Here is a 22,565-nt window from a genome sequence, read left to right as displayed (position 1 = left end):
TACATATATATATACATATATACATATACACACATACATATATATATACATATATACATATATATATATATATATATATATATATATATATATATATACATATATACATATACACACATACACATACATACATACATATATACACATACATATATATATATATATATATATATATATATATATATATATATATATATATATATATATATATATATATATATATATATATATATATATATATATATATGTGTGTAAATTACGGCTATGCTTAAACCGATTAATCAATAATCAAAATAGTTGGCGATTAATTTGATAGTTCACAAATAATCGATTGATCACTGCAGCTCTACTAGTAATAAAATAAAGGCTTTACCTCTGCGCTGGTTGGCCCTTGCTGGGGGGGAGGGGGGGTGGAGCTTGGGGTGCCAACAAAGGAGGCGGGGCAGGGCAGGCCGCTGCGTGGCGTGTTTGGGGTGGAAGTCGGCGCCCCTGCTCCACACGGAGGTTTACTGAGCATAGGGATGCCAGTGATGACCCCGCTGCTCCCCCCCGCCCCAGCCGCTGATGTTCAGACACTGGAGGCAGGTCGAGGCCGGGCGTGGGCCGAGCTGATGTTCATGGGTGGTGGAGCCGTGCAGCTGATGTTCAGACACTGGAGGCGGTGGAGGCCGGCGGCCGAGCCCTTGATGGTGGGGCTGACGAGGCAACGTACAACGCGGGAGAAGTTCCCGACGCTCTGGACCCTGTTCTGCAGCTGGCCTGGGGAGGGGACTGGAGGTGGGTGGAGATAACAGATACGAGATTAAATTAGATTCTTCTGTATGTGGGTTTCATAATAATAAACGTTTCTGAAGAAAGGAGTGCTGAGATCATCTCAGCTGCAGTAGTCGTTTAAGGGCAGGTAGAGTGTCCGTAATATTATGTAGGGCTAGAAATCAACATGGCCAACACGTGTCGCTTAAACGTTGCGGCTCTCTTGTTCCGCCATACGTTTCTCTTTGGAGAGAGAGCCATTTTGGGTGAGGCAGAGGTAAAAATATAAAGACTCTGTAACAAAGAAAAAAACTCCTGTTTCAGGGACACTTTTGACTACATCAGCTAACACTAAATTGAGACAATGTGCACTACAATGGATGCAGAAGGAAAATTTAGCCTGTTCTTTGATCCTTGCCTGAACCCCTGAATGCTTACCGCTCATAACGGCAGCGCCATCGTACGCTTGGCCTACGAGGTTATTTTGTAGTTCAGGCCACAACGTTCCAGTAAAATCACTATTTTTCCAGTAAGGCCTGCTGCATCTAACCTCTCTGCAGAGTCAAAATGGAGAAAACTCTCCTTAATGGGCCCACTGTAACAGTTCCTGAGTGTGAAAGAAATCTGTTCCCTTTTTGAAATAACCTTTGTTTCATCTGCCATGATGCTAAAATCCTCACCGTTCTTCACTTCTTCTAGGATTTCAGACCAAACCATTTCTGCCAAACCGCATTCTGGATGATCTTGCTTGTGTACTTTGCATTGTGAATGGAAGTTAATCTTCTCTTAACAAGTGGGTCGTGGTTAGCAACTGTGTTAAGAATATCCCTAAAGTTTCCTTTGTTAGTGGACTCTTCAGATTCATCACGTCCTCTTTGTGCTAGGTTTTGTGTAGCTGTAAGTAACAGCACTTCCCCAACGGTTTTAATGTATGCCCGATTTTCTTGTACTTGTTCCGTGTGTTCTTTGTCAAGGAGATGTGCTAGTGTTGCGTCAGTTCTAACAGCTCTTTGATCATCCCTCCATGCTATCATTGCACACTTGTGTCATTCAGACTTTGCGTGTACTGAAAGCCCCGCATCTCTCATAGTTGCCTTTTTTCAGTTTCTAAAACCAGGTGTTGAAACAAAAACTGTGTCTGGGGCATTTGGTGTGCTAAAATGTCTACATGCACAGCAATATGTAGAGTCCATCATGACAGAATACTCAAGCCATGGATGAAGATATTACCAGTTTGGCCTGAAGCTCCGTCTTCTGCCCCCCATCAAAAGTGTTGGGAATATATTCAAGTTGGGCTGTACTGGTACATCATTCTTGGACTTGCTGATATCTGTAGAAAGATATACAGTAAACATAGGGCACAACTACAACATGTATTTACTTATGCATGTACTGTATATCTGCATGCATTTCAAAATGTAGGGCAAGCATTTACTTAAAAAAAAGAAACAAAGCCATATTCATACAAAGAAGAAGTTACAGCAGAAGGCCCCATTTTAAGGACACACAGTAGGCCTACCATTACATTGTAATTGCACTGCTTTGCAAATAGTAAGAACCTTCTTCATCCCAAACCTGATGGGGCAGTACTTGATCCACATGGATCCACTTGCTGTCCCCTCTCTCTGTCCCTGTAGGTTTTCTTCCTCCGGTCCTCACCCTCTTCTTCTTCTTCCTCCTCACCCTCTGGAATTTCCCTCTCTGTGTCAGAGCCCCCACTTTCATCACATGCTCTCTCTCCAACCTCCCCAGACTCCTCCAGCTCTCCCTCTTCCTGCTCCTCAACTCTCTCAACACCTTCATTTGTTTCTCTCACTGCTGTTCTCTCACTTTTTTGTTTCCTGGGGCCAAAAAAAGGACGCTGTGTCCCTTCCTCGTTTCATGCTAACTGTTAGAAGAAGAAAAAACGTAGGGGCGTGCATTACATTTGGTTGCCTAACCATCCCTCCCTACTTAACACGGGCAGATAGCCTGTTGATTACGTGACTCAAATGGATTTGTTATCGCAATGCAACAGCCGAGACGGATGAAGTTCTGTGGTTAACATCACAGCATTGTGTAGACCTAGCAAGGAGACTGACATTTTGGATATTCGCTTCTTCTGCTTCGATGAGTTAGCTTAGATATGATGACGTTTCTAAAGCCATCGAGACCAGACATTTCCAAACTTGACTTCATTATCAGTGTGAGGAACAAAAGGAACACAGTTATGAGCAGCAACAACAACAACAACAACAAGTCACTTACGAGATGATACGTTCTGCTAACCTTCGACTCTTGCAAGAGGAGAAATCGCAGCTCCTCTCTCCAAGAACAGCTGGTTGCTGAGCTCTCATTGAAGAGTGAGGTTCCCGTCACGTGGGCACCGTGGTGCAACCGGGTGCAACGATACCCGCACTTCGGTTGGTTCGGTTCTTCTTCTTCTTCTTCTTCAGTTGCTTGTTTAACGGCGGATGCGGACTAACTTAGCGCACTACCGCCACCCTCCAGATAAATTGTGCATGATCATCACTATGGCTTACATCCTTGAGAATACTGTAGCCTGCAAGCTACAAAAAAATAAATAAAAAAATATAAAATAAAAAAATAAAAAATGTATAGAAATAACCCTATATTCTGTCAATGAGTCCAGTGTTCTTTAAAAATGCAAGCATATACTTTATTACTCTATGATCGGAGCCCTTAGACAAAAGATCTCTAAGAATAAAACTTTCCCCACTGCCCTCTATTTTCCTTTTCATAAAAACCCTTTCTCTATTAAATTTCCTACACATCATAAAGACTTGTTCCACTGTCTCTGGCACATTACAAATCTCGCAATTTCCTGTATTATGTTTTCCTATTAACTGTAATGTTTTGTTTAGTTTGGTATGCCCTAGTCTCATTCTTGTAGAAATTCCTTTCGACACCTTAATACTAAACGACCCTGACCCACCTCAGGATTTACAATGTAAAAATCCCTCCCTTTATCTTCCCTGTCCCATTTATCTTGCCACAACTTTTTAACATGTTTTTTAATCATTGACTTAGCCTCTGATTTTGATATTTTACACTGAATAGATATATTTGTCGCTTTCAAAGCCTGTTTAGCAAACTTGTCTGCCAACTCATTACCAACCATACCTACATGAGCCGGAACCCAAACAAACTTTACATGCGTCCCCCCATTTTGAATACTATACAGCAACATCAATATCTCACACACAATATCAGACCTTTCACATGAGTTACCTGATTTAAAATTTTCTAAGGCTGACAACGAGTCTGAGCATATAGCTACTCTTATCGGTTTACTTTGCTCTACCCACTGCAATGCCATCACAATGGCTATCAACTCCGCTGAAAACACTGATAAATGATCCGAAAGTTTCGGATCATTTATCAGTGTTTTCAGCGGATAGACTACTGATGGACCAAATTCGAAATGTTCTACAGCCGCTTGCTTTACCTTTTCATGTATACTTGCACTAAACGTCTCTCTCTTACTTTTTGCCTGCTCCCATGTTGAAATGAGGACACTTTTAGTTGGATGGTCTTCCATATGTCCTTTTAGATGAACAAAATATGACAGTGACATTTGCAGTCGTCTCAACTCAAATGGCATTTCCCCTACTTCAACCTGAAGCGCTGATATAGGGGAGGTTCTCATGGCTCCTGAACATATCCGGAGGGCTGAACCCTGAATAACATCAAGCTTTTTTAATTCAGACTTTGCAGCAGACCCATAAACCACACACCCGAAATCAACAATAGATCTAATTAATCCCACATATAATCTTTTCATTGAAGTCATATCTGCTCCCCACTCCTTATTGCACAAGCACCTAATTATATTAATGACTTTTTTACACTTGTTAACTACCTTTTCAATATGATTATGCCAGGTAAGCTTAGAATCAAAAAGCATACCTAAAAATCTCACACATTTTACTCTTTCTAAATCTCTACCATACAATTGCAACGTAAACCTTTCTTCAATTTTTTTAAACGAGAAAAACACTACCTTGGTTTTCTCAACAGAGAACCTGAATCCCCATTTCCCAGCCCATTCTTCTACACAGTTGATAGCTTTTTGCAAATTTTTAACAATGAATTGAAAATCATTACCCCTTTTCCAGAGAGCGCCGTCATCTGCAAACAATGATTTGCCTATACCATAATCAAGTGTATCATATATATCATTTATCATAATAGAGAACAAAATTGGTGAGATAACACTTCCTTGGGGTACACCATTTTCCACAAAAACACAATCAGAGAAGCTACTATTTATCCTCACCTGAATTTGCCTATTGCTTAAAAAATCCTTAATCCAGCAATACATTTTCCCGTCTATTCCAAGCCTTCAAATTTTAATTAACACACCATCCTTCCAAAGCATATCATACGCTTTTTCCATATCAAAAAATATAGCAGCTACTACTTCTTTACACACTTGGGCCTTTCTTATATCACTCTCCAATTTAATAACTGGATCCATAATTGACCTTCCTTTCCTGAAGCCGCTTTGGAACGACGTTATCAGATTTCGAGACTCAACAGAAAAAGTCAGTCTCTCCACAATCATTCTCTCCATTATCTAACCTAGGTGGGATGACAAAGCAATTGGTCTATAGCTAGAAGCCACAGTAGGATCTTTCCCTGGCTTTCTAATTGGAATAATAACAGCCATCTTCCAGCTCTTTGGAATTTTCCCTTGTTCCCATACCTTATTGAATAACTCCAATACAGTATGAAGAGCGTACACGAAGATGCTTCAACATTGCATAACTTATTCGATCTTTTCCCGTAGTTGTTACCTTCGCCTTACTCACAGCCTTCTTTAGTTCACCTAGTGAAAAACTTGCATTCAAGCTATCATCTCGATCCTCTACATTTTCTAAAAGATATTGGTACTGTCTTTTTGTTGCCTCTCTTTTATGTCTTTCATCTTCAGTTAAGTTAAAACTACTATGAACATTAGCTATATCTTTGACCATTAATGCTGCTTTATCTCCATCCTTCACTGCCATAGTCTCACCATTCTTAAGGACTGGATAACTCCAAGAATGCCGCACCCCACTCATTTTTTTAACAACTCCCCACACATCATTTACGGAGGTTTGTCTTCCTATAGTGTTACAATACTTTATCCAGTAATTCTTTTTTACTTTCCTAATTACTTTCCTCACCTTAGCCTGCTCTCTTTTATATTGCATATACTTTTGAAAGCTTAAACTATTTTTAAACTCTTTAAATACTTTATTTCTAGTGTTTATTGCTTGCGTGCAGTCACTTGTCCACCATGGTACCAATTTCCGCCTCGTACTTCCCGGCCTCGACTCGGCAATAGAAGCTCTTGCAGCTTCCACCATAGCCACACTAATATTTTCTGCAAATTCATCCACATCATCTATCACCTCAACCTGACCCATATTCCTATCACTTAAAACTGTAAACATTATCCAATCAGCTTTATTAAAATTCCATCTTTCAGAGAAACTCTGGTTCACATTGCAAAGAAATACATTTTTTTTTTCCTTTTTCCTTTTCTTTTCTTTTCCCTCCTTCCCTTCCTTTTCTTCCTTTTAAGTCTTAGCTTGTAAAATCAACGTAGGCAACTGTGAGACAGACTGTGATAAGGATGTTGGTTTCTCCCCGCACTTCGGTTCCGCCAAAGAATTTCTAATATAGGAAGAAGTTCCACTCCCTCGTTACTTCCGGCTTCTGAACTGGTTGCAGTTCCACCAGAGTTCCATATAGGGGGCGCTCACAGGCCAGTGCAGAATGAATGGGGCTCTATGGAGATATACCCCTCAAAACCCACTTTTCTCAGGATATAATTTTTTGTCTAGTAATTTGAATGTTGCATTCGAAAGGTGAGGCTAATAAAATACACACTGCTGTGTGATAGATTTTTTTAAAGACGCTTTTATGTTCTAAAAAGCCTTTTAAAATGTCAATGTCGTCATCGACAACACAGCTGACAGGTTAGGCTCTCCCTGTTAATACATGTGCTAGAAAGAGGTTTGCTAATTTTTTAAAGACCACACCGAAATATTCACTCTGATATTCAGGCTCTGTTTCGGATGCCGTCAAGCGGGATCTCCGATCGTAATCACTCCTTCACTGACCAATCAGCATTCATTAGCAGAATGCTAGTGTGTTATACAACGACTCACCCTGTAAGAAATCAAAAGGACATAAGTACTCGTTCATTCAACTTTCGACCTATAACCCATGTTGAACTTGCAAAAACTACAATCAAATCTGAGGTTTCTCAACGGCAATCTGGCGAAAGAGACACATTTAGCCGTCTAGCTCCATAGAGTCCCATTCATTTTGCACTGGACCGCGATCACCCCCAGTGGAACTCTGGTGGAACTGCAACCAAAATCCGGTACAATGGGGCTGAATAGGGAGTGGAACGGCTTTCCGTAGACCGGCTTTGGTTCCGCTTTCTTTCTTCTTCTTCTTTGGAATTTTACGGCAGCCGACATCCAGTAAGTTGCATTGCTGCCATAGGAACTAGCACCTTACTGCACTATATCCGGTTATATAGCCCAGTGTCTATTAAAAATTTGAAAAAACAACGTGTTCCCCTCCCGCTTGATCCTACTTCTAAAATACTTTTCAGAGACACTTCTTCCAAGCCAATTTCTTGCAATTCTCTGAGTAGATCTTTGGCGGTCATAATTTCTACAAGAAATCAAAACATGTTGCACTGTCTCCGGTTCCTGACATGACCACAAACCACTCTGGTGCTTTCCTAAAATAAATAAAGTGCTGTTCAGAAACGTGTGACCAATCCTCATTCTAAAAATAATAACCTCTTCTACGCGTCTACCCTCCCTTCTTTTACAAACATTAACTGAGTCAGTGACCTTACTAATTGAGAATAAGTGCCTCCCTTTGTGTTCTTGCGCCCCAGAGCTGTTGTCATTTTAAAATTGTTCCCTGCCACACAATACGTTTACCCTCCGCCTTGGATAGATTAAAGGTCCCATGACATGGTGCTCTTTGGATGCTTTTATATAGACCTTAGTGGTCCCCTAATGCTGTATCTGAAGTCTCTTTCCGGAAATTCAGCTTTGGTGCAGAACTACAGCCACTAGAGCCAGTCCTACAATGAGCTTTCCTTAGGATGTGCCATTTCTGTGTCTGAAGCTATTGAGGAGGAGAGTGGGAGTGGCAAGGTGGAGGGTGGGGGTGTGGCCTTGACCAACTGCCACTTTGCTTGTTTGAAAGCCATGATGTCTCCCTCTCATGGGTGGGCCAAATTCTCGTAGCGCGACAAAGCAGAGAAAGGGGAGGTAACCTTGCTTGTTATGACCTCATAACAAGCAGATTCCAAAACGGCTCATCTGAGCTTTCATTTTCTCAAAGGCAGAGCAGGATACCCAGGGCTCGGTTTACACCTATCACCATTTCTAGCCACTGGGGGACCATAGGCAGGCAGGGGGAACTCATATTAATGTTAAAAACCTCATAAAGTGAAATTTTCATGCCATGGGACATTTAATGGTGACATCTTCTGCTTTCTTTGCTTCCCCTACGTAATATTGTTAAACAATAGAAGTTGAAATTCTCCTGAACGCGCGCGCTGGTTATTGTGTTATCACATAAGGGGTGTATCACACATGCATTTTAGTGCAGGGACTCAAAACTACCAACTACTATGGTTGTTTTTAAAGGGTAACTTCTGTTTTTAGTTCAACCTGGACCCTATATTTTCCTGTTTTGTGTCTGATGGGAACAACAACCTTTGACATTGGTCCAGTATTAAGAGAGATCGCTGCAGTCGGCAGTCAGAGAAACAAGCTACAATGTAAGTTAATAGGACGATTTCTTCTCACTTTCTATATACCCATGGCTCAGATTAATATTCTAAGTGTCTGACAACATTATGGAAAGGATTTCTAAGGAGGTTGACCTTTCTGTTAAAGAGTAAGATCCTTTTTTAAACATAAAAACATCCGCCAAATTGCGTTTCACTAAACTACCAGACTCCATGTAAATGAACAGTAATTTTAGCATCGTAAAATACACTGTCGACAGAAAAAATAAAACTACGAAAAGGCGTTATTTTGGGTCGTCTTTCCACTTTTCCAACCATCACAAATCTAGTTTTGGTTGAAATAAACACATAGTTTACCGATTTACATGTGGAAATATGTTGGCTCTATACATGCTAAAAGTAGGCCTACTGATTATTTACATGGTGGGTTTAGTGCTAGCGACCTCAGAGCTGTTTCTGGTTAAACAGAAAGGTCTTAAAGAGGTTTTAAAGGTCTATCTCTGTAGGTATATTTTTCATAATGTTGTCACACACTTAGAATAATCATCTGAGCCTGTCAGCAAGAAAACAAGCACTTTTAGCGGACCAAATTGACGATGCACATTTGCCCCATAGGTCTGTAGGGTTACATTGCAGTCCGGTCTGTGGCTGCCGACTGCAGCGATCTCTCTCTCTCTTAATACTGGACCAATGTCAAAGATTGTTGTTCCCATCAGTCACTTATAACAAAAAAGAGGGTTTATCTTGCTTTCTAGACGTTCCTGCTGGTACCGACCTGTTTGTAGAAGTTCCTCAGCTCTCTGTACTGCCACAGCGTGTTCAACACCTGCGCTGCCGCCTTCACAACCTTCATCGAAGTACCTGCCGAATCAAGACGCACGGCATGTACCTTAATAAAAATGTAATATAAATATTTATTTTTATTTTTTTTTGTAATGTTAAAAAGTGTTAGGTCGGAGCTCGTGGGGGCGGGCGGACACACACACACACACACACACACACACACACACACACACACACACACACACACACACACACACACACACACACACACACACACACACACACAACACACAACAGGTGCAACTCTGACATACTTTCCACACCCGTGTCCGCGGACAGCTGTAGGCTTGTACCGTTAATGTCTGTGCATTGTCGGACACATGGAGCCACTTTCCTGAAACCGCTTGCGAGACTGACCAGCGGCGTGTATGTCCGAGCCCGGCTCCACCGCCTCCACCTGCAGGTCGTCAGCTGTGTGGTTTGGATTGAAAGGGGAGAAACGAGACGCCAAATAACACGGTGGATATCGCTCATATAGGCCTACTTTCTTTTGACGGCGCCTTTACTGCAAAGTGCTGCGGGAAACCCTGCTCAACTCTCAACTAGCGTTTGTCTGTCTCTGTCTCTCTGTCCGCAGTCCCGCCCCACAAAGACCACGCGACTGACAAGAGGGTTCACTCCTCGTTACGCTAAGGAACCGAGAGTGTTCCAGTCTCTTTGGTAGAGAGAACGAGGAAAACAAACAAGCATGCAAATGGAAATTATCGCGGCCGAAAAATTATCGAGCTCATTTTTTTTATCGTGCGATAACTCGATTTATTGACTATCGCGACAGGCCTAGCCGCATGTTAACACATGAAGTCGTTTCACACATCACAAAACTGTAATGCCAGTAAGATACCACTAAAATATCTTTTGATACTGAGAAAATGACTCAAAAGTCATTGGAAAGTTTTTTTTTAAATATCGCAATATCAACTTGTGCAATAAACACATCGCGCAAGAAACTCAGAGATTTTCTGTGTTAGTTGAGAGAAAATAGCAGAAAAATACACTTTAAAATGTAATGTCATTTAATAATAATATAATGTCAAAAAACAGAGGGGTGCTGTCCACATGGTTCTGAAAGAGCTGTCAATGGTACTGGAATGGAGGGTGCTGTCATGGTGCTGAAATAGCTGTCCATGGTTCTGAAATAGCTGTCCATGGTGCTGGAATGGAGGGTGCTGTCCATGGTGCTATAAGAGCTGTCCATGGTGGTGGAATGGAGGGTGATGTCCGTTGTGCTGAAAATGAGCTGTCCTATATCATCTACCTCTATCTATCCTGCTTTATCTAACCCAGTATTGAACCCTGCACCTGCAGCTTTGCCCTTAAGTGCCCTTAACTACCCTCTATCCCAACTCTGCTACGGTTAGGGCAGTTCTCCTGGGGCCTCATGTATAAACGTTGCATACGCACGAAAAGCTTGCATACGCTGGTTTAAAAATCAATTGCTGACATTAGGAGAAACTCATAAGAGGTTAAAACAGGAGGGTATACATCAAAAGGGCAACACATTCCGGGTTGTGCCAACCTATCGCACATCCTACCACGGTACGCCAGACGTGAACCCAAGTCTCCTGGGTGAAAGGCTTATGTATATTCGACTCTGCCACCACCTCTGATGCCACCTCCAGTGGTTACAGTGTGCAGTTAAGACGAACTGTTGGGTTTAGGAAAGAAAGAAAGTTTCTCTGAAACACAAGCTCCAGTCCATCAAGGTGATTGAACCCAAGACCTGTGTGCCTTCTAACCAGCCTTCAATCACACTGAGCTATCTGATCTGATACTCTGTATTGGTTAGAAGTTGTATTTATTGTTCACATTTCAGAGGAGAGAAGTTGAAAAACTGTCAAGACAAATGTGGGATTTGATCCTTCAACCTCAGATGGTTGAGTCAGTAGTTCATTTCAGTGAGCTATTCCTGAAACTGACATTTCAAGTTTCCGTTCTATTATTTGTTGTTCAAACTCTGTCCTTGTAGACTAATTGATTTCATGTGACAAATAAAATGGATTGATTAATTGGTTGATTGATTGATCTGCTAATTGAGCTGTTAATTGGTTGATTAATGTATTATTTGATTAGTTAATTTGTTGATTACTTAATTGATTGATTAGGAATAGCTCACTGAGATAAATTATTGACTCAACAATCTGAGATTGAAGAATTCAATCCCACTTTTGTCTCGACAGTTTTTAATTTCATATTATTTAAAAAAATATGACTTTTTATCACTTTTTTCGACATACTATACTATGGCTTTTTTCACTTTTTTCAACATACAATGTCTTTTTTATCGTTCGTTGTAGACATACTATACTATGGCTTTTCATTGGCATTGGCTCACAACTCAGACCAACATAGCTGGCGCAGCGTGGGTACCTTCGCTTATTATTTAGACCTACCAACATGGCATGTCCTGAATTATTCCACTAATCACAATGCCAGAACACCTAATATGTGACATTAGTTACAGACCAAACATGGGTTAATTAACCACTGCGGAAACTATCAATATATCCACAAATATTTAAATCACTGGGTAAATGACTTGCCATTGCTAAGATTATAAAACTGCTGCTGAACGTATTACCCAGCAGAGATTAATTACTGTAACAAACCATATTGAAGATTTTGTAAGGTTGTGTAGTCTGTACAGTAGGCCTGTGTTATCATACAGCAAGGGAAACAAGCGACAATCATTGGCCATTTAACTCCAAGCTACTTTGTGATATAAATAAATTCATTTATGAAACTCTACAATGTTACACTACTTATGAGTATTGTCTTTAGCTGTTGTCGTAGCCTATATGATGCCAAACTACACGTTTTATGTCATATTTCATATCTCCAGATACAGTGAGACTTACTTTTGTTTAGAAGTGGAAGAGTGCACCGTTTTAACGAAGTCCTTAATGCCATTGTAGGCCACCAGAAGCTTTTTAATCTATCATGGAATATCATTAATTGTCTTTGTAAAATAAATAAATACTTATGAATCAACCTAGCCTTGGTCTGTGTTTTTAGCCTGATAGCACACAGCTTGGCCGTTTCAAAGGGCAGAGGACTTCAGTGCAATCGTAGCCCTTTCCAGAAGTTTAGTAATCCGGCGTGGTACTTCTGTGACTTTTCGGAGACTTTGCACAATAATTTTATAAAGATAAATCCACGACTGAACGATTATTGAGTCACCTTTTTGTATGAAAAGCTATCTTTTATTTTACCCGTAGCCTCCGCCATCTTGGCTGCTGACTGTCTTGACTGATTGCTTCGTAGACCAATCACATGAAGTTTAGGTCAGGCGACAGGGAGCTTGCTCAGCCAATAGATAACCCTAACCTGATACAAGCAGGTGTGTGTGTGTGTGTGTGTGTGTGTGTAAATACTTTTATAAAGGCAGATTGTACAAATTGATTGTTTGAATATACTAGAATTTTAATTGAAGACCATTTATAATAATATAATATATTGCTAATTTGTATTATTTAAAAATGATTTTCTTATATTTGTTATTGTTTCATTTTATATATTTTATTTTTAACTACTCAGACACGGAGGGATTTTAATACTGTTCAACCTGCCTTGTTGGTGTGAACATAAAACAAAAACACATCAGCTGCTGTTGAAAAAAAAGATTGCTTAATTAATATAAGTTACACATATTTGGCTACATAGTAAAATAAAGACTAAAACCAGCGGTGGAGGAAGTATTCAGATCTTTTACTTGAGCAAAACTATAGTACCATACTGTAAAAATACTCAGTTACAAATAAAGGTCCTGCATTGGAAATGTACAGTATTAGTAGTACAATCAGAAAAAATGTATTTGACATAATCAAAGTACATATGTGTCACATTAATATACAACTGAAAACATCCAGAACTAGAACACCCAACATGTTCCTGTACTAACATAAACACTTCTGTGCACAAACATATTTATTTTCTACCTAGGAAATAGTCTTTGAAAATGATAAATAAACAGTGAGGTTTTTCTAAAGGGAACATAGGAATCCTGAAAAACTCAAATTTGCTGTGCTTGTGCTATTGGGTATCTGGAGTGCCGACCCAAACACAAACTGTAACCTAAGACAACCCAGTCAGTTTTTACCTCATGTCTCTGTGCCTTTTATAATAAATGGACACACATTTACTGAACCATAATAATCCAATAAACTGTCGTTCTTCTCTTGTTTCTCCCCAGGCGAGTGCACAGTTTCCGGACCACAACTGAAGAGTTTCTTAACTTCATCTACGTCTTCGTCAATAAAAAAAGGGGTTGGGGGCTGGATGAGTCTTGGTTAGGATGCCGGGCCTTGTGGGAGTCCGGACCAGGCCTCCCCTTTACATGGCTCCATCCTCCTCCTCCTCCTCCTCCTGCTGCATCTTTCCTCTTGCTGACCTGTGTGTCTTCTAACTAGCATTCTATTAAACTGAGTGGAGTATTAGACTTGACTGATATTGGACATTCCAATATTGTTTACCTTGAGTGGTTGAGTGATTCCTCATGAATATTCTTCTGTCAAATCTTCAATAAATTGTTCCTTCAATGTAATTGTAAACATGGTTCCAAAGGTTGTTGGTTTGAATCCAACTATGACTCATATTTTTCTCCCAGGTGGGCAGCACGGGTGTAGAGGCTGCCTGGGCTGAGGGCGAGAGGTGACCGACAGGTTTCTGTCTGTGGTAGCACAGTTGCTCTCCAGCAAAGGGTTATTCTACCTCGTTACTATAGCAGATAATGATCCAGGTGAGTTCACTGATGCCTCAGAAATTATTTTCAGTGTAGGAAACATTCTGGATAACAAGTATAGTATGTTTTCCTTTTCTCACCAGAGGAGATTATCCGTCATGCTTGTCGACCAGAGCTGGAAATGAGAGGCTGTCCGTCCTGCACTTTGATGGGAGCTAAAAACATGGAACTGTCACTGATAAATCTGATGAAAGGATTATAGGAACTGATGAGAAGAAATGTTTTCAGGATATCATTCTTTTACTGACTGGATAATATTGTCTGCAAGGACAAATGTTTACTGCAGAATCCTCAGACATCTGTTTTGAAGGAATTTCTTATTAAAGCTCTGCAGAACAAAGACACTTTTCTTTGCAAGAAATTGGTTGATTGGTTGGACTAAGGTGCTTCTGATGTACTGGTAAAAGTAAAGTAAATAAAACAAATACCACACAAATTGAGTCCTTGCATTTTAATATTGAAATAACAGATCCAGCTACACAGACATTCAAAAATTAATTATACTAACACACTCCATCTAGACTGAATAACAAATAGGACCACCAGAGCGTTTTAGAGGTTAATTTGCAGTCCATTTAAAAAACTCAACTCAACTGACATGACAATCTGAAAAGATTTGAACATATTGTACCTTAGTATTTGCCTTGTTTGTGTCTCTTTTGTATTATAAAACCAGTTTTAAGTAATAGAAGTAAGCCGTTGTTAATGGCTAGCAGTTGGAGCTGGCGGATGTGTGTTCTCTATCTCTGGGAATTGGACTTCCACATGATGTGTCTGTCCTCTCCGGAAGCCCCGACTGGCGCCACCAGCTCTAGAGCTGCGCGGGGAAGGCTCGGTGCTCTGCCTCTCTGATTCAGTCCCACAGACTCTCCTCTGTGTCGCTGCCCAGCACGGCACGGCCCCTGCACCCGAGGATGGCTCCTGCATCTACCTCTGCCCTGAATACAGAAGAACAAAACAATAGCTGTGTGACTTGTTCAGATCGAAAAAAAGCTCTTGGTTTCATGTCTGGTGTTTCGGCAGTATACCATACTTACTGCTGCTACAAATGTCATAGCACAGTATGTCAAAAAAGGGATAAAAAGTCATAGTATATATAGTATGTTGAAAAAAAGGTTATGTTGGGAAAAAAGTGATAGAATATGTTAGTATTTTACATTTTTTTTTAAATTTATTTTTTAACATAGTCAAAAAAAATGCATCCCTATATTTAATGTATGTTCCGTGTCTCTGCAGGACAGATGAAATGATCCAGAAAACCATACGGGACAAGTTCAGAGAATGCACCGTCCTCACCATCGCACTCAACACCATCATAGACAGCGACAGAATACTTTTTAAATTTTTTAAAGCATGGGGTTTACACTCCAGATGTTTGCAACTGCTGCATAACGTTACTTTCCTATAGACACCGTTTTGGGAAGCATGTGCAGAAAACACACAAAGTATTACGATTTAGGATAGACCTTAGTTTATCCCTAGTGGAGAAATTCCATTGTTGCAGCAGTACAACAGAAATGAATACAGGCAGAAAAGCAATAGCTTCTCCAGATTGATAACTCTCATGACCCTACATTAAATATGGAGCTAGAGCCACGAGTCACTTAGCATTAAGACTGGAAGCACACAAACCGTTTTTTTCTAATTGCTGAAAAGTATTTCTGTCTCTAGGTCTAGGTCTAGAACCTATAGACACACCTATAGACAAAAATTCATGCCTATGATGAGCCTTATACCCTGCTTCAAGATCCAGATGGCATCTTTTATAAAATGGTTCAGCAGACCGGCAAGCAGGAGGCAGCAGCTCTACTAGAGGCAGCTAAACAGGCGAGTTTTATCCTCTTACTTTCTTTAAAAATGTGAAAAAGTTTTATCTTAAGTGAATCTAACTTTGGAAAAAAAAAAACGTTTCTTCAGGTTTACAATAGCAGAAGCCATCCTAGCATAGCAAACGGAAATGCAGTAACAGCTGACGGTAACTTGGTTATCTTTGACACAGCTCTGTGAGCTCCGGGAAGCTCTGACTCTCTACTTTGCAATAAGACTCGAGAAAGCACCTGGGCTTGTACAAAAGAATGTATGTTGGGTCTGGAACTCTACCTGTAGAGCGCACAGCTCTTAATCCCCTTACATTTTTTCTGTACTAATGGAAAAAAATATATTGTTGCTTATAGTTGTGCTTTTTGTGTCTCCTTGCCCTCTCTTAAAATGCTCCTTCAGGTCCCAAGGTTGTAGAGGGCCTGATGAGTATTTAAAGGACTAAGTTAGTAAGATCAAATGGGTAAGGTGGCAGGTGATTTTTCTTTTGTCAGTCTCCCAGTACGGCTACATGTGGGCATTTTACCTGCTGATGGGTTATTTAAAGTCTTGTAAACTCTTATTAGATTGTGTCATTTTTGTTGTTGACAGGTGTACCTGTTGGGTCTCCTTTCTTATGGTGGGGGGTGTGATGACCCTGCCACCCATTTTTTTCCTTTTTCTTTTCCTGTGAGCAGTTTAAGAGGCAGTCCATGTGTCAGAGGTGTGGCAGAAAGATGAGCCACACCTGAGTCCACTCTTCCTCATTGCACTTCTCTTCCTACTTAAGGGCTAGAGCTGCCAGCCACTAGGGTTTGTCTTTGGGTTCTGTTTTCCCTCACCTGTATGCATGCACTCACTACACTACTGATACTACTGGAATACGTGTTTCATCCTATTTTATAGTTATATTTAATTTGGGTTAAATAAATTGGTTTTCATTTAATGATATGCAGTCTTCTTGTTTGAGTGTGATGGAAGGCTTTCGGACTACTTACATCTGGAGTCTCTTATACAGCAGGCACTGCTGGCCTCAGGCTGTCAAGACTTCTTTGTTGCGCTTGAACGTGTAAAAAAAGTATCCCTTTAGTAAAAACAAGTTAAAAATTTTTTTTTCATCTCACCAGTCTGGCTGACTCCAGCAGGGCTGCTGCCTCGGCCTGGCCCGTCTGTTGCACCATCTTGTAGAGAGCACTCTCTTTGTTTTGCAGCAGAGTGAAGGGACGGTCTAACTCCTGGATGGCTCCATTGTCCAGAACCTTAAAGCAGGATAAAGGCCCACAACAACCATTAATCACCAAATCTGTTCGTATCTGTCTCAATGGCATTGAGTGCTTTGACAGTGAATACTCAGTTACGCATGGAGTACGTTAAGTCACAGTACTGCGTCACAAAAACAAAATCAGAAAATGAAGACCATATGCAAATTAAATAAAAAATTAAAATTAAAAACCAAAGAGCTTCTGTGGTTTTTTGATAGCCAGTCTGGAAACGCATGCATGGCCGTGAAAGAACGTAAATGTTTTATGGAATGCTCATCTTCATTCACTAGTTTCATAACTACCATGTAGTCATCATGTCAGCTGATCTTCACCATCTTAAAGATATGTTTTGCTGTAGCAAGCTGACATTAAATGTATTTAACAAATTATATTTTGATAATAGTTAAGCTACAACATAACACAATGCTTATGTTTATATGTGCATTAGAAGTATATTACACTGAAGCAGAAGAGAGGACTCACCAGTATTCTGTCGCTGTCTATGATGGTGTTGAGGCGATGAGCGATAGTGAGCACTGTGCATTCTCTGAACTTGTCACGTACAGTTTTCTGGATCAGTTCATCTGTCCTGCAGAGACAAGGAAATGACAAAAAACAATCTAAGCAATCATCCAATAGATCAAATGGGAGAAGTATGTTTACCAAAACTCTTTAAGCTTGAAAACCTACTGAATCTCTGGGGGGCTATTGCACAAAAGTAGAATTTATAAATCCAGCATAACTGATAAAGCGAGGCTTGACCTATTCTAATCTGTGCATCCTGGCTTGGTGTGTTTCACAAAGACCAGGCTGAGGAGGAGCGACAAGGTTGAGCCAGGCTGAAGTAATTTGGATAGATGCGTGTTCACGGCTTTCTATAACAGACCGCGAGGTCGATCACAGATTTACTGATGCTTAAATGGAAAATGCCCGTTGTGCATACTTTACAGAGTGAGCAGCAGCTTCTTATGGAAGTATGATAACGTGAAACACATTATTTGTAAAAAAAGAAACACAGCCGCTGTAATAAAACGCGATCGCAGACCGACTGAATGCGTAAGTAGCCCCAAAAACATACATGTACTGTACTGACCACTGCTCTGAATTGAAACCGTCAAAATCATACCATTCAAGGAGTTAGGCTAATTATTTGCACAAATGAACAGTTGTACTGCTACCACAGTAGAGATCCCCATAGTGCTGCTCAAGTTAGCAGAAGATAATGTTACTCAGGAAATTTACCATGGAGATCAATTACAACCACTAATCAACAATGCTAGAATATCATATATATATATATATATATATATATGTCTCATGGGTTAAAATATAAATTGTATAAGTAACAAATTTCCACTGCTCGCTTTTTAGGCAAAGTATACAACTGACTCCTTGAATGGTTTCAGTTAAGAGCAGTATTTCGTGTTTTTTTAATTAATTTTTTCTTCTTTACATATATGCTTTGCTTTCATTGTAGGCCAGTATACGGACATAGAAAAGAAAGACACTGAAGAAATTGGACTCTAGAAACTATAAAGATAATTAAGTTATAAATTCCATTATACTGTAAACAGTACACACAGTATATTCATCAGTTATTTCCCCCAAGCAAAGTATATGTTCAAAAACCATTGGGGTGTCCTCTCCCTGTTGTTTCATATATGTACAGTAGCCTCGACTATATAGTTACTGGTCCAGTGAACTTAAACTATAATTAGTGAGGATTGTACAATTACGATAGGGTTTTATGATTGTACAATCCTCCCAAATTATAGTTGCAGTTTACTTGAGAGAACACACATTGTGTGCTAAGAATGACTAATAAAATGCACATGGAAAAGGAACATACATGATCCTTTATTGTTAAATACAAAAAGAAATAAATCAACTAAAATGATTATTGGTCTCGGACCAGTCTGCCATTGTTAGAACCACTAACACGTGTATAGCACTTTATATATTGCCCTTCATCACGGACTTCATTTAAAACACATTTGCAACTGTATCAGCTTTTTCTAATTATCTCAACAACTGCCATACTATATTCATCCAACTTCTAACAACAATATGAACAGCAGTCTTCATACAGCAATATAACAGTAACAATGACTGTCACATGAATAATAATAACAATAATGGTCACAATGTTAAGATAATAACAGTGCTTAACTGAACAGCAATATGTACCTGTGTTATTTTAATACAGACTAATAATAATAAGGTACAACCACTGCTGAGTGAACAGAAAAGGCGCCAGGATTAATAAATCCATGGTAACTTAGGTGCCTCTGCTTTTGTACAACCAAGTCAAGGCTAAATTCATCCAGGATAACTGGAATATCCCAGCTTAATCTCTTGTCCTGGTTTTGTGCAATACCCCTCTCAACTGAGATGCATGTGTATCTTGTGTGTAGTATTTTTGTGTCAGCAGTACCTGGGGTCCACGTTGGCTGTGGCCTCGTCGATGACGAGGATGCGGTTCTTCCTGAGGATGGCTCTGGCCAGACACACCAGCTGCCTCTGGCCAACGCTGAAGTTGGAGCCCGACTCGGCCAGAACCGTCTCCAACTTCCCCCGCAGGTTCTTCACCACAGACTTGAGCTGCACCTGCAGGGAACACAGAGTGAGTTTTTGCCTGACTCATGTGACAACATGAGCTAGAAACTCAACTTTTGAAGTGTGCTGATTGGATACTAGCCTCCTCCAGAGCCTTCCACAGGTCTTCATCAGTGTGATGGTTGAAAGGGTCCAAGTTCTTCCTAACTGTGTCAGTAAACAGCACTGGGTCCTAAGGTCAGGTCAGAAAGAAACGCAGTTAGATTCAGCACAACCACAAGCTTTCCTTCCAAAGAGGGAAAACATCACATTTATATTTAAATCTTTAAATTCAGCAACTCAAAACAAAAGGTTACATGGTTAAAAAAAGATTCCCTTAGAACAATGAAGTGGCGACGGAAAGCAGAAGTGTTTTAATTTTATTTATTGAATTTCCAAGTTTAGAAACTTTTTAGATTACATTACATGATGCCATTAGAGGAGTTTACCTGAGGAATGATGGAGATCTTCTGGCGCAGGTCGTGGAGGCCGATCTCAGAGGTCAGAACACCATCGATGTAGATCTCCCCCTGAGGCTCGGCCAGGCGGAAGAGAGCTGAGACCAGAGAGCTTTTCCCAGCACCTGTTCTACCCACAATACCAACCTGACACAGAGGAGAGAAGAAAGACTATAGCCCCTTTCAAACCGAGAACGTCTGCTGTTATGCTGGTTTTGTTTATTCACATAGAACCAAGCAATCCACGGCGCAAACCTGACCCACAAACCGCCAAATTTATGCATTATGGTAGCACAATTGTGAGTAGAGAGAAGGACAGACACGGCCGCAGCGCCAGCGTGTGTGGGTGATGGAAAGAGTGAGTGGAAGAGAAGGTGGACTCTTGCATGCAATGTTTTTGTAGGTTATTAATAATTTTGGCTACTCTGAACGCTGCTTTTTCACTTTTAGACTTGCCTGTGGGTTGACTTGCATGTCATACTGCATGTAGACCCGCCATGTTGGCTCTCCCTTTCACATAGATGTCGGTTTGGTGCCATTACGGCTCTGTGACTCCCTACGCTGCCAGCTTGAAGGCACAACAACTCTGTGCCCCCATCCCGTCTATGTAACTTTCACACAGCCGGTGCAGCAGTTTAAAGGCGCAGCAGTACCGCCTCGACCACGCTGTGTGAAAGGGGCTTCTAACTGATCAACTGATCAGACTGTGGCTGTAGGCAAAACCAAGATGTATTACCTTCTCATTGGGTTGGAAGGTGGTGCTGATGTCTTTTAGGACTGGCGGTCCATCACTGCTGTAGGAGAAGTTCACGTGGTTAAAATTCACAAGGCCTTTGTTGGGCCAATCGGGAGGCGGGCGCTTTTGGGTTGTCCAGGGTGCCTCGCTCTCCAGTTCAGTGTACTCCACCACTCTCTCCACTGACGTCATCTGAAGAGAGAGTCCAATTACCTAATTATGCTTCCTTGTGTTCGCACACCTTCAGTCTGTTTCTATCATTTGAGTCAACTGTTTGTTGTTTGTATACTCAACAAAAAAAGAAACGTCCTGTTACTTTCAACTGCTTTTATATTTTAAGCAAACTTAACATGTGCAAATATTTGCATGAACATTAAAAGATTTAACAACTAAGACATAAACTGAACAATATTCACAGACATGGGACTAACATAAATGGAATAATGTGTCCCTGAACAAAGGGGGGGGTCAAAATCAAAAGTAGCCCTCAGTATTTGGTGTGACCACCAACTGCAATAAGTACTGCAGTGCATCTCCTCCTCATGGACTGCACCAGACTGGCCAGTTCTTGCGGTTGTTGTTGCCATCCTGTACCTGTTCCCGCAGGTGTGACATTCGGATGTACCCATCCTATGCAGGTGTTGTTACACGTGGTCTGCCACTGCAAGGACAATGAACTGTGCTTCCTGTCTCCCTGTAGCACTGTCTAAGGTGTCTCAAGGTAGGGACATTGCAATGTATTGCCCTGGCCACATCTGCTGTCCTCATACCTCCTTGCACCATGCCTAAGGCCCATTCACGCAGATTAGCAGGGATCCTGGGTATCTTTCTTGTGGTGTTTTTCAGAGTCAGTAGAAAGGTCTCTTTACTTTCCTAATTTTCTTTTAACTGTGACCTTAATTGCCTACTGCCCTTAAGCTGTTATTGTCTTTTTGACCGTTCAACAGGTGCAGGTTCAGTAATTGTTTATGGTTAATTGAACAAGCATGGCAAACATTGTTTAAACCCTTTACAATGAAGATCTCTAAAGTTATTTAGATTTTTACAAAAGTATCTTTAAAATATGTTGTCCTGATAAAGAGGGCGTTGTTTTTTTGCTAAGTTTTTATTGTGTTGCTTCCCTTAATCCTGCTCTCCTTGGTCTAAACACCAAGAGAGTAGACTTGAATCTGTGAGGTCTTTAGTCTGTTAGTTGTTAATGACTGAGCCTGATCACCAATCAGCACGTCACAGCAGGTAATATCATCTAATGAAAAAACAAAAGACACTAAATAATTGCTAAAGAAGTCACTAAGTTCTTACCATGTTCTCCACCTCAGCACTTTGCCTCACCGTCCACTGGAAGTTTCCTACCAGTGTCACAGCATAGGTCAGCACCAGGCCCACCTCTCCAGCCTTGAGCCCTTATAAACAAAAAGTTTATAAGGTTTGTTTTCTTATAGAAGAGCTTGATCAAATTAATAAACACAAAACCGCTAAGAATGATCGAAAACCCATGAAGACGTTCCTGACTGGAGTTAGTATGATTCATTACATTGGGAAAGACAACTGAGATTATGAAAGGAGTTTCAGTATAAGACTAATTTGTAAAGCTTGGTGTTACGGT

At 40.6% G+C, this 22,565-nt stretch overlaps 1 protein-coding gene and 2 long non-coding RNA genes across 5 annotated transcripts in view; 1 reads left to right on the top strand and 2 right to left on the bottom strand.

Moving 5' to 3' along the window:
• The window catches only part of LOC120554531 (multidrug resistance-associated protein 4-like), a 50,692-nt gene that overhangs the window by 14,299 nt on the left and 13,828 nt on the right, over positions 1-22,565 (bottom strand). For 2 of the 3 annotated variants that reach the window (XM_039793465.1, XM_039793467.1), the window contains 7 exons: positions 22,262-22,362; positions 20,960-21,151; positions 20,215-20,370; positions 19,869-19,958; positions 19,605-19,777; positions 17,654-17,759; positions 17,033-17,167 (listed from right to left, as the gene is read on the bottom strand). In XM_039793465.1, coding sequence (XP_039649399.1) covers positions 17,033-17,167; positions 17,654-17,759; positions 19,605-19,777; positions 19,869-19,958; positions 20,215-20,370; positions 20,960-21,151; positions 22,262-22,362 — 953 coding nt within the window. Of the gene's footprint in view, positions 1-14,918; positions 15,049-17,032; positions 17,168-17,653; positions 17,760-19,604; positions 19,778-19,868; positions 19,959-20,214; positions 20,371-20,959; positions 21,152-22,261; positions 22,363-22,565 lie in introns of those variants that run through there. The other variant, XM_039793466.1, reaches the window with a different exon arrangement.
• On the bottom strand, positions 718-3,146 carry LOC120554562. Its single transcript, XR_005638510.1, has 3 exons — positions 3,001-3,146; positions 1,984-2,083; positions 718-771 (listed from the first exon to the last, which is right to left on the bottom strand). It is a non-coding gene; the product is annotated as an uncharacterized LOC120554562 (long non-coding RNA).
• On the top strand, positions 13,655-14,238 carry LOC120554565. The gene is made up of 3 exons (XR_005638513.1): positions 13,655-13,762; positions 13,977-14,108; positions 14,195-14,238. It is a non-coding gene; the product is annotated as an uncharacterized LOC120554565 (long non-coding RNA).

This window comes from Perca fluviatilis, chromosome 24 (assembly GCF_010015445.1).
Source record: "Perca fluviatilis chromosome 24, GENO_Pfluv_1.0, whole genome shotgun sequence".
Taxonomy (NCBI): domain Eukaryota; kingdom Metazoa; phylum Chordata; class Actinopteri; order Perciformes; family Percidae; genus Perca; species Perca fluviatilis.
This window is presented reverse-complemented; position numbering and strand designations above follow the sequence as displayed.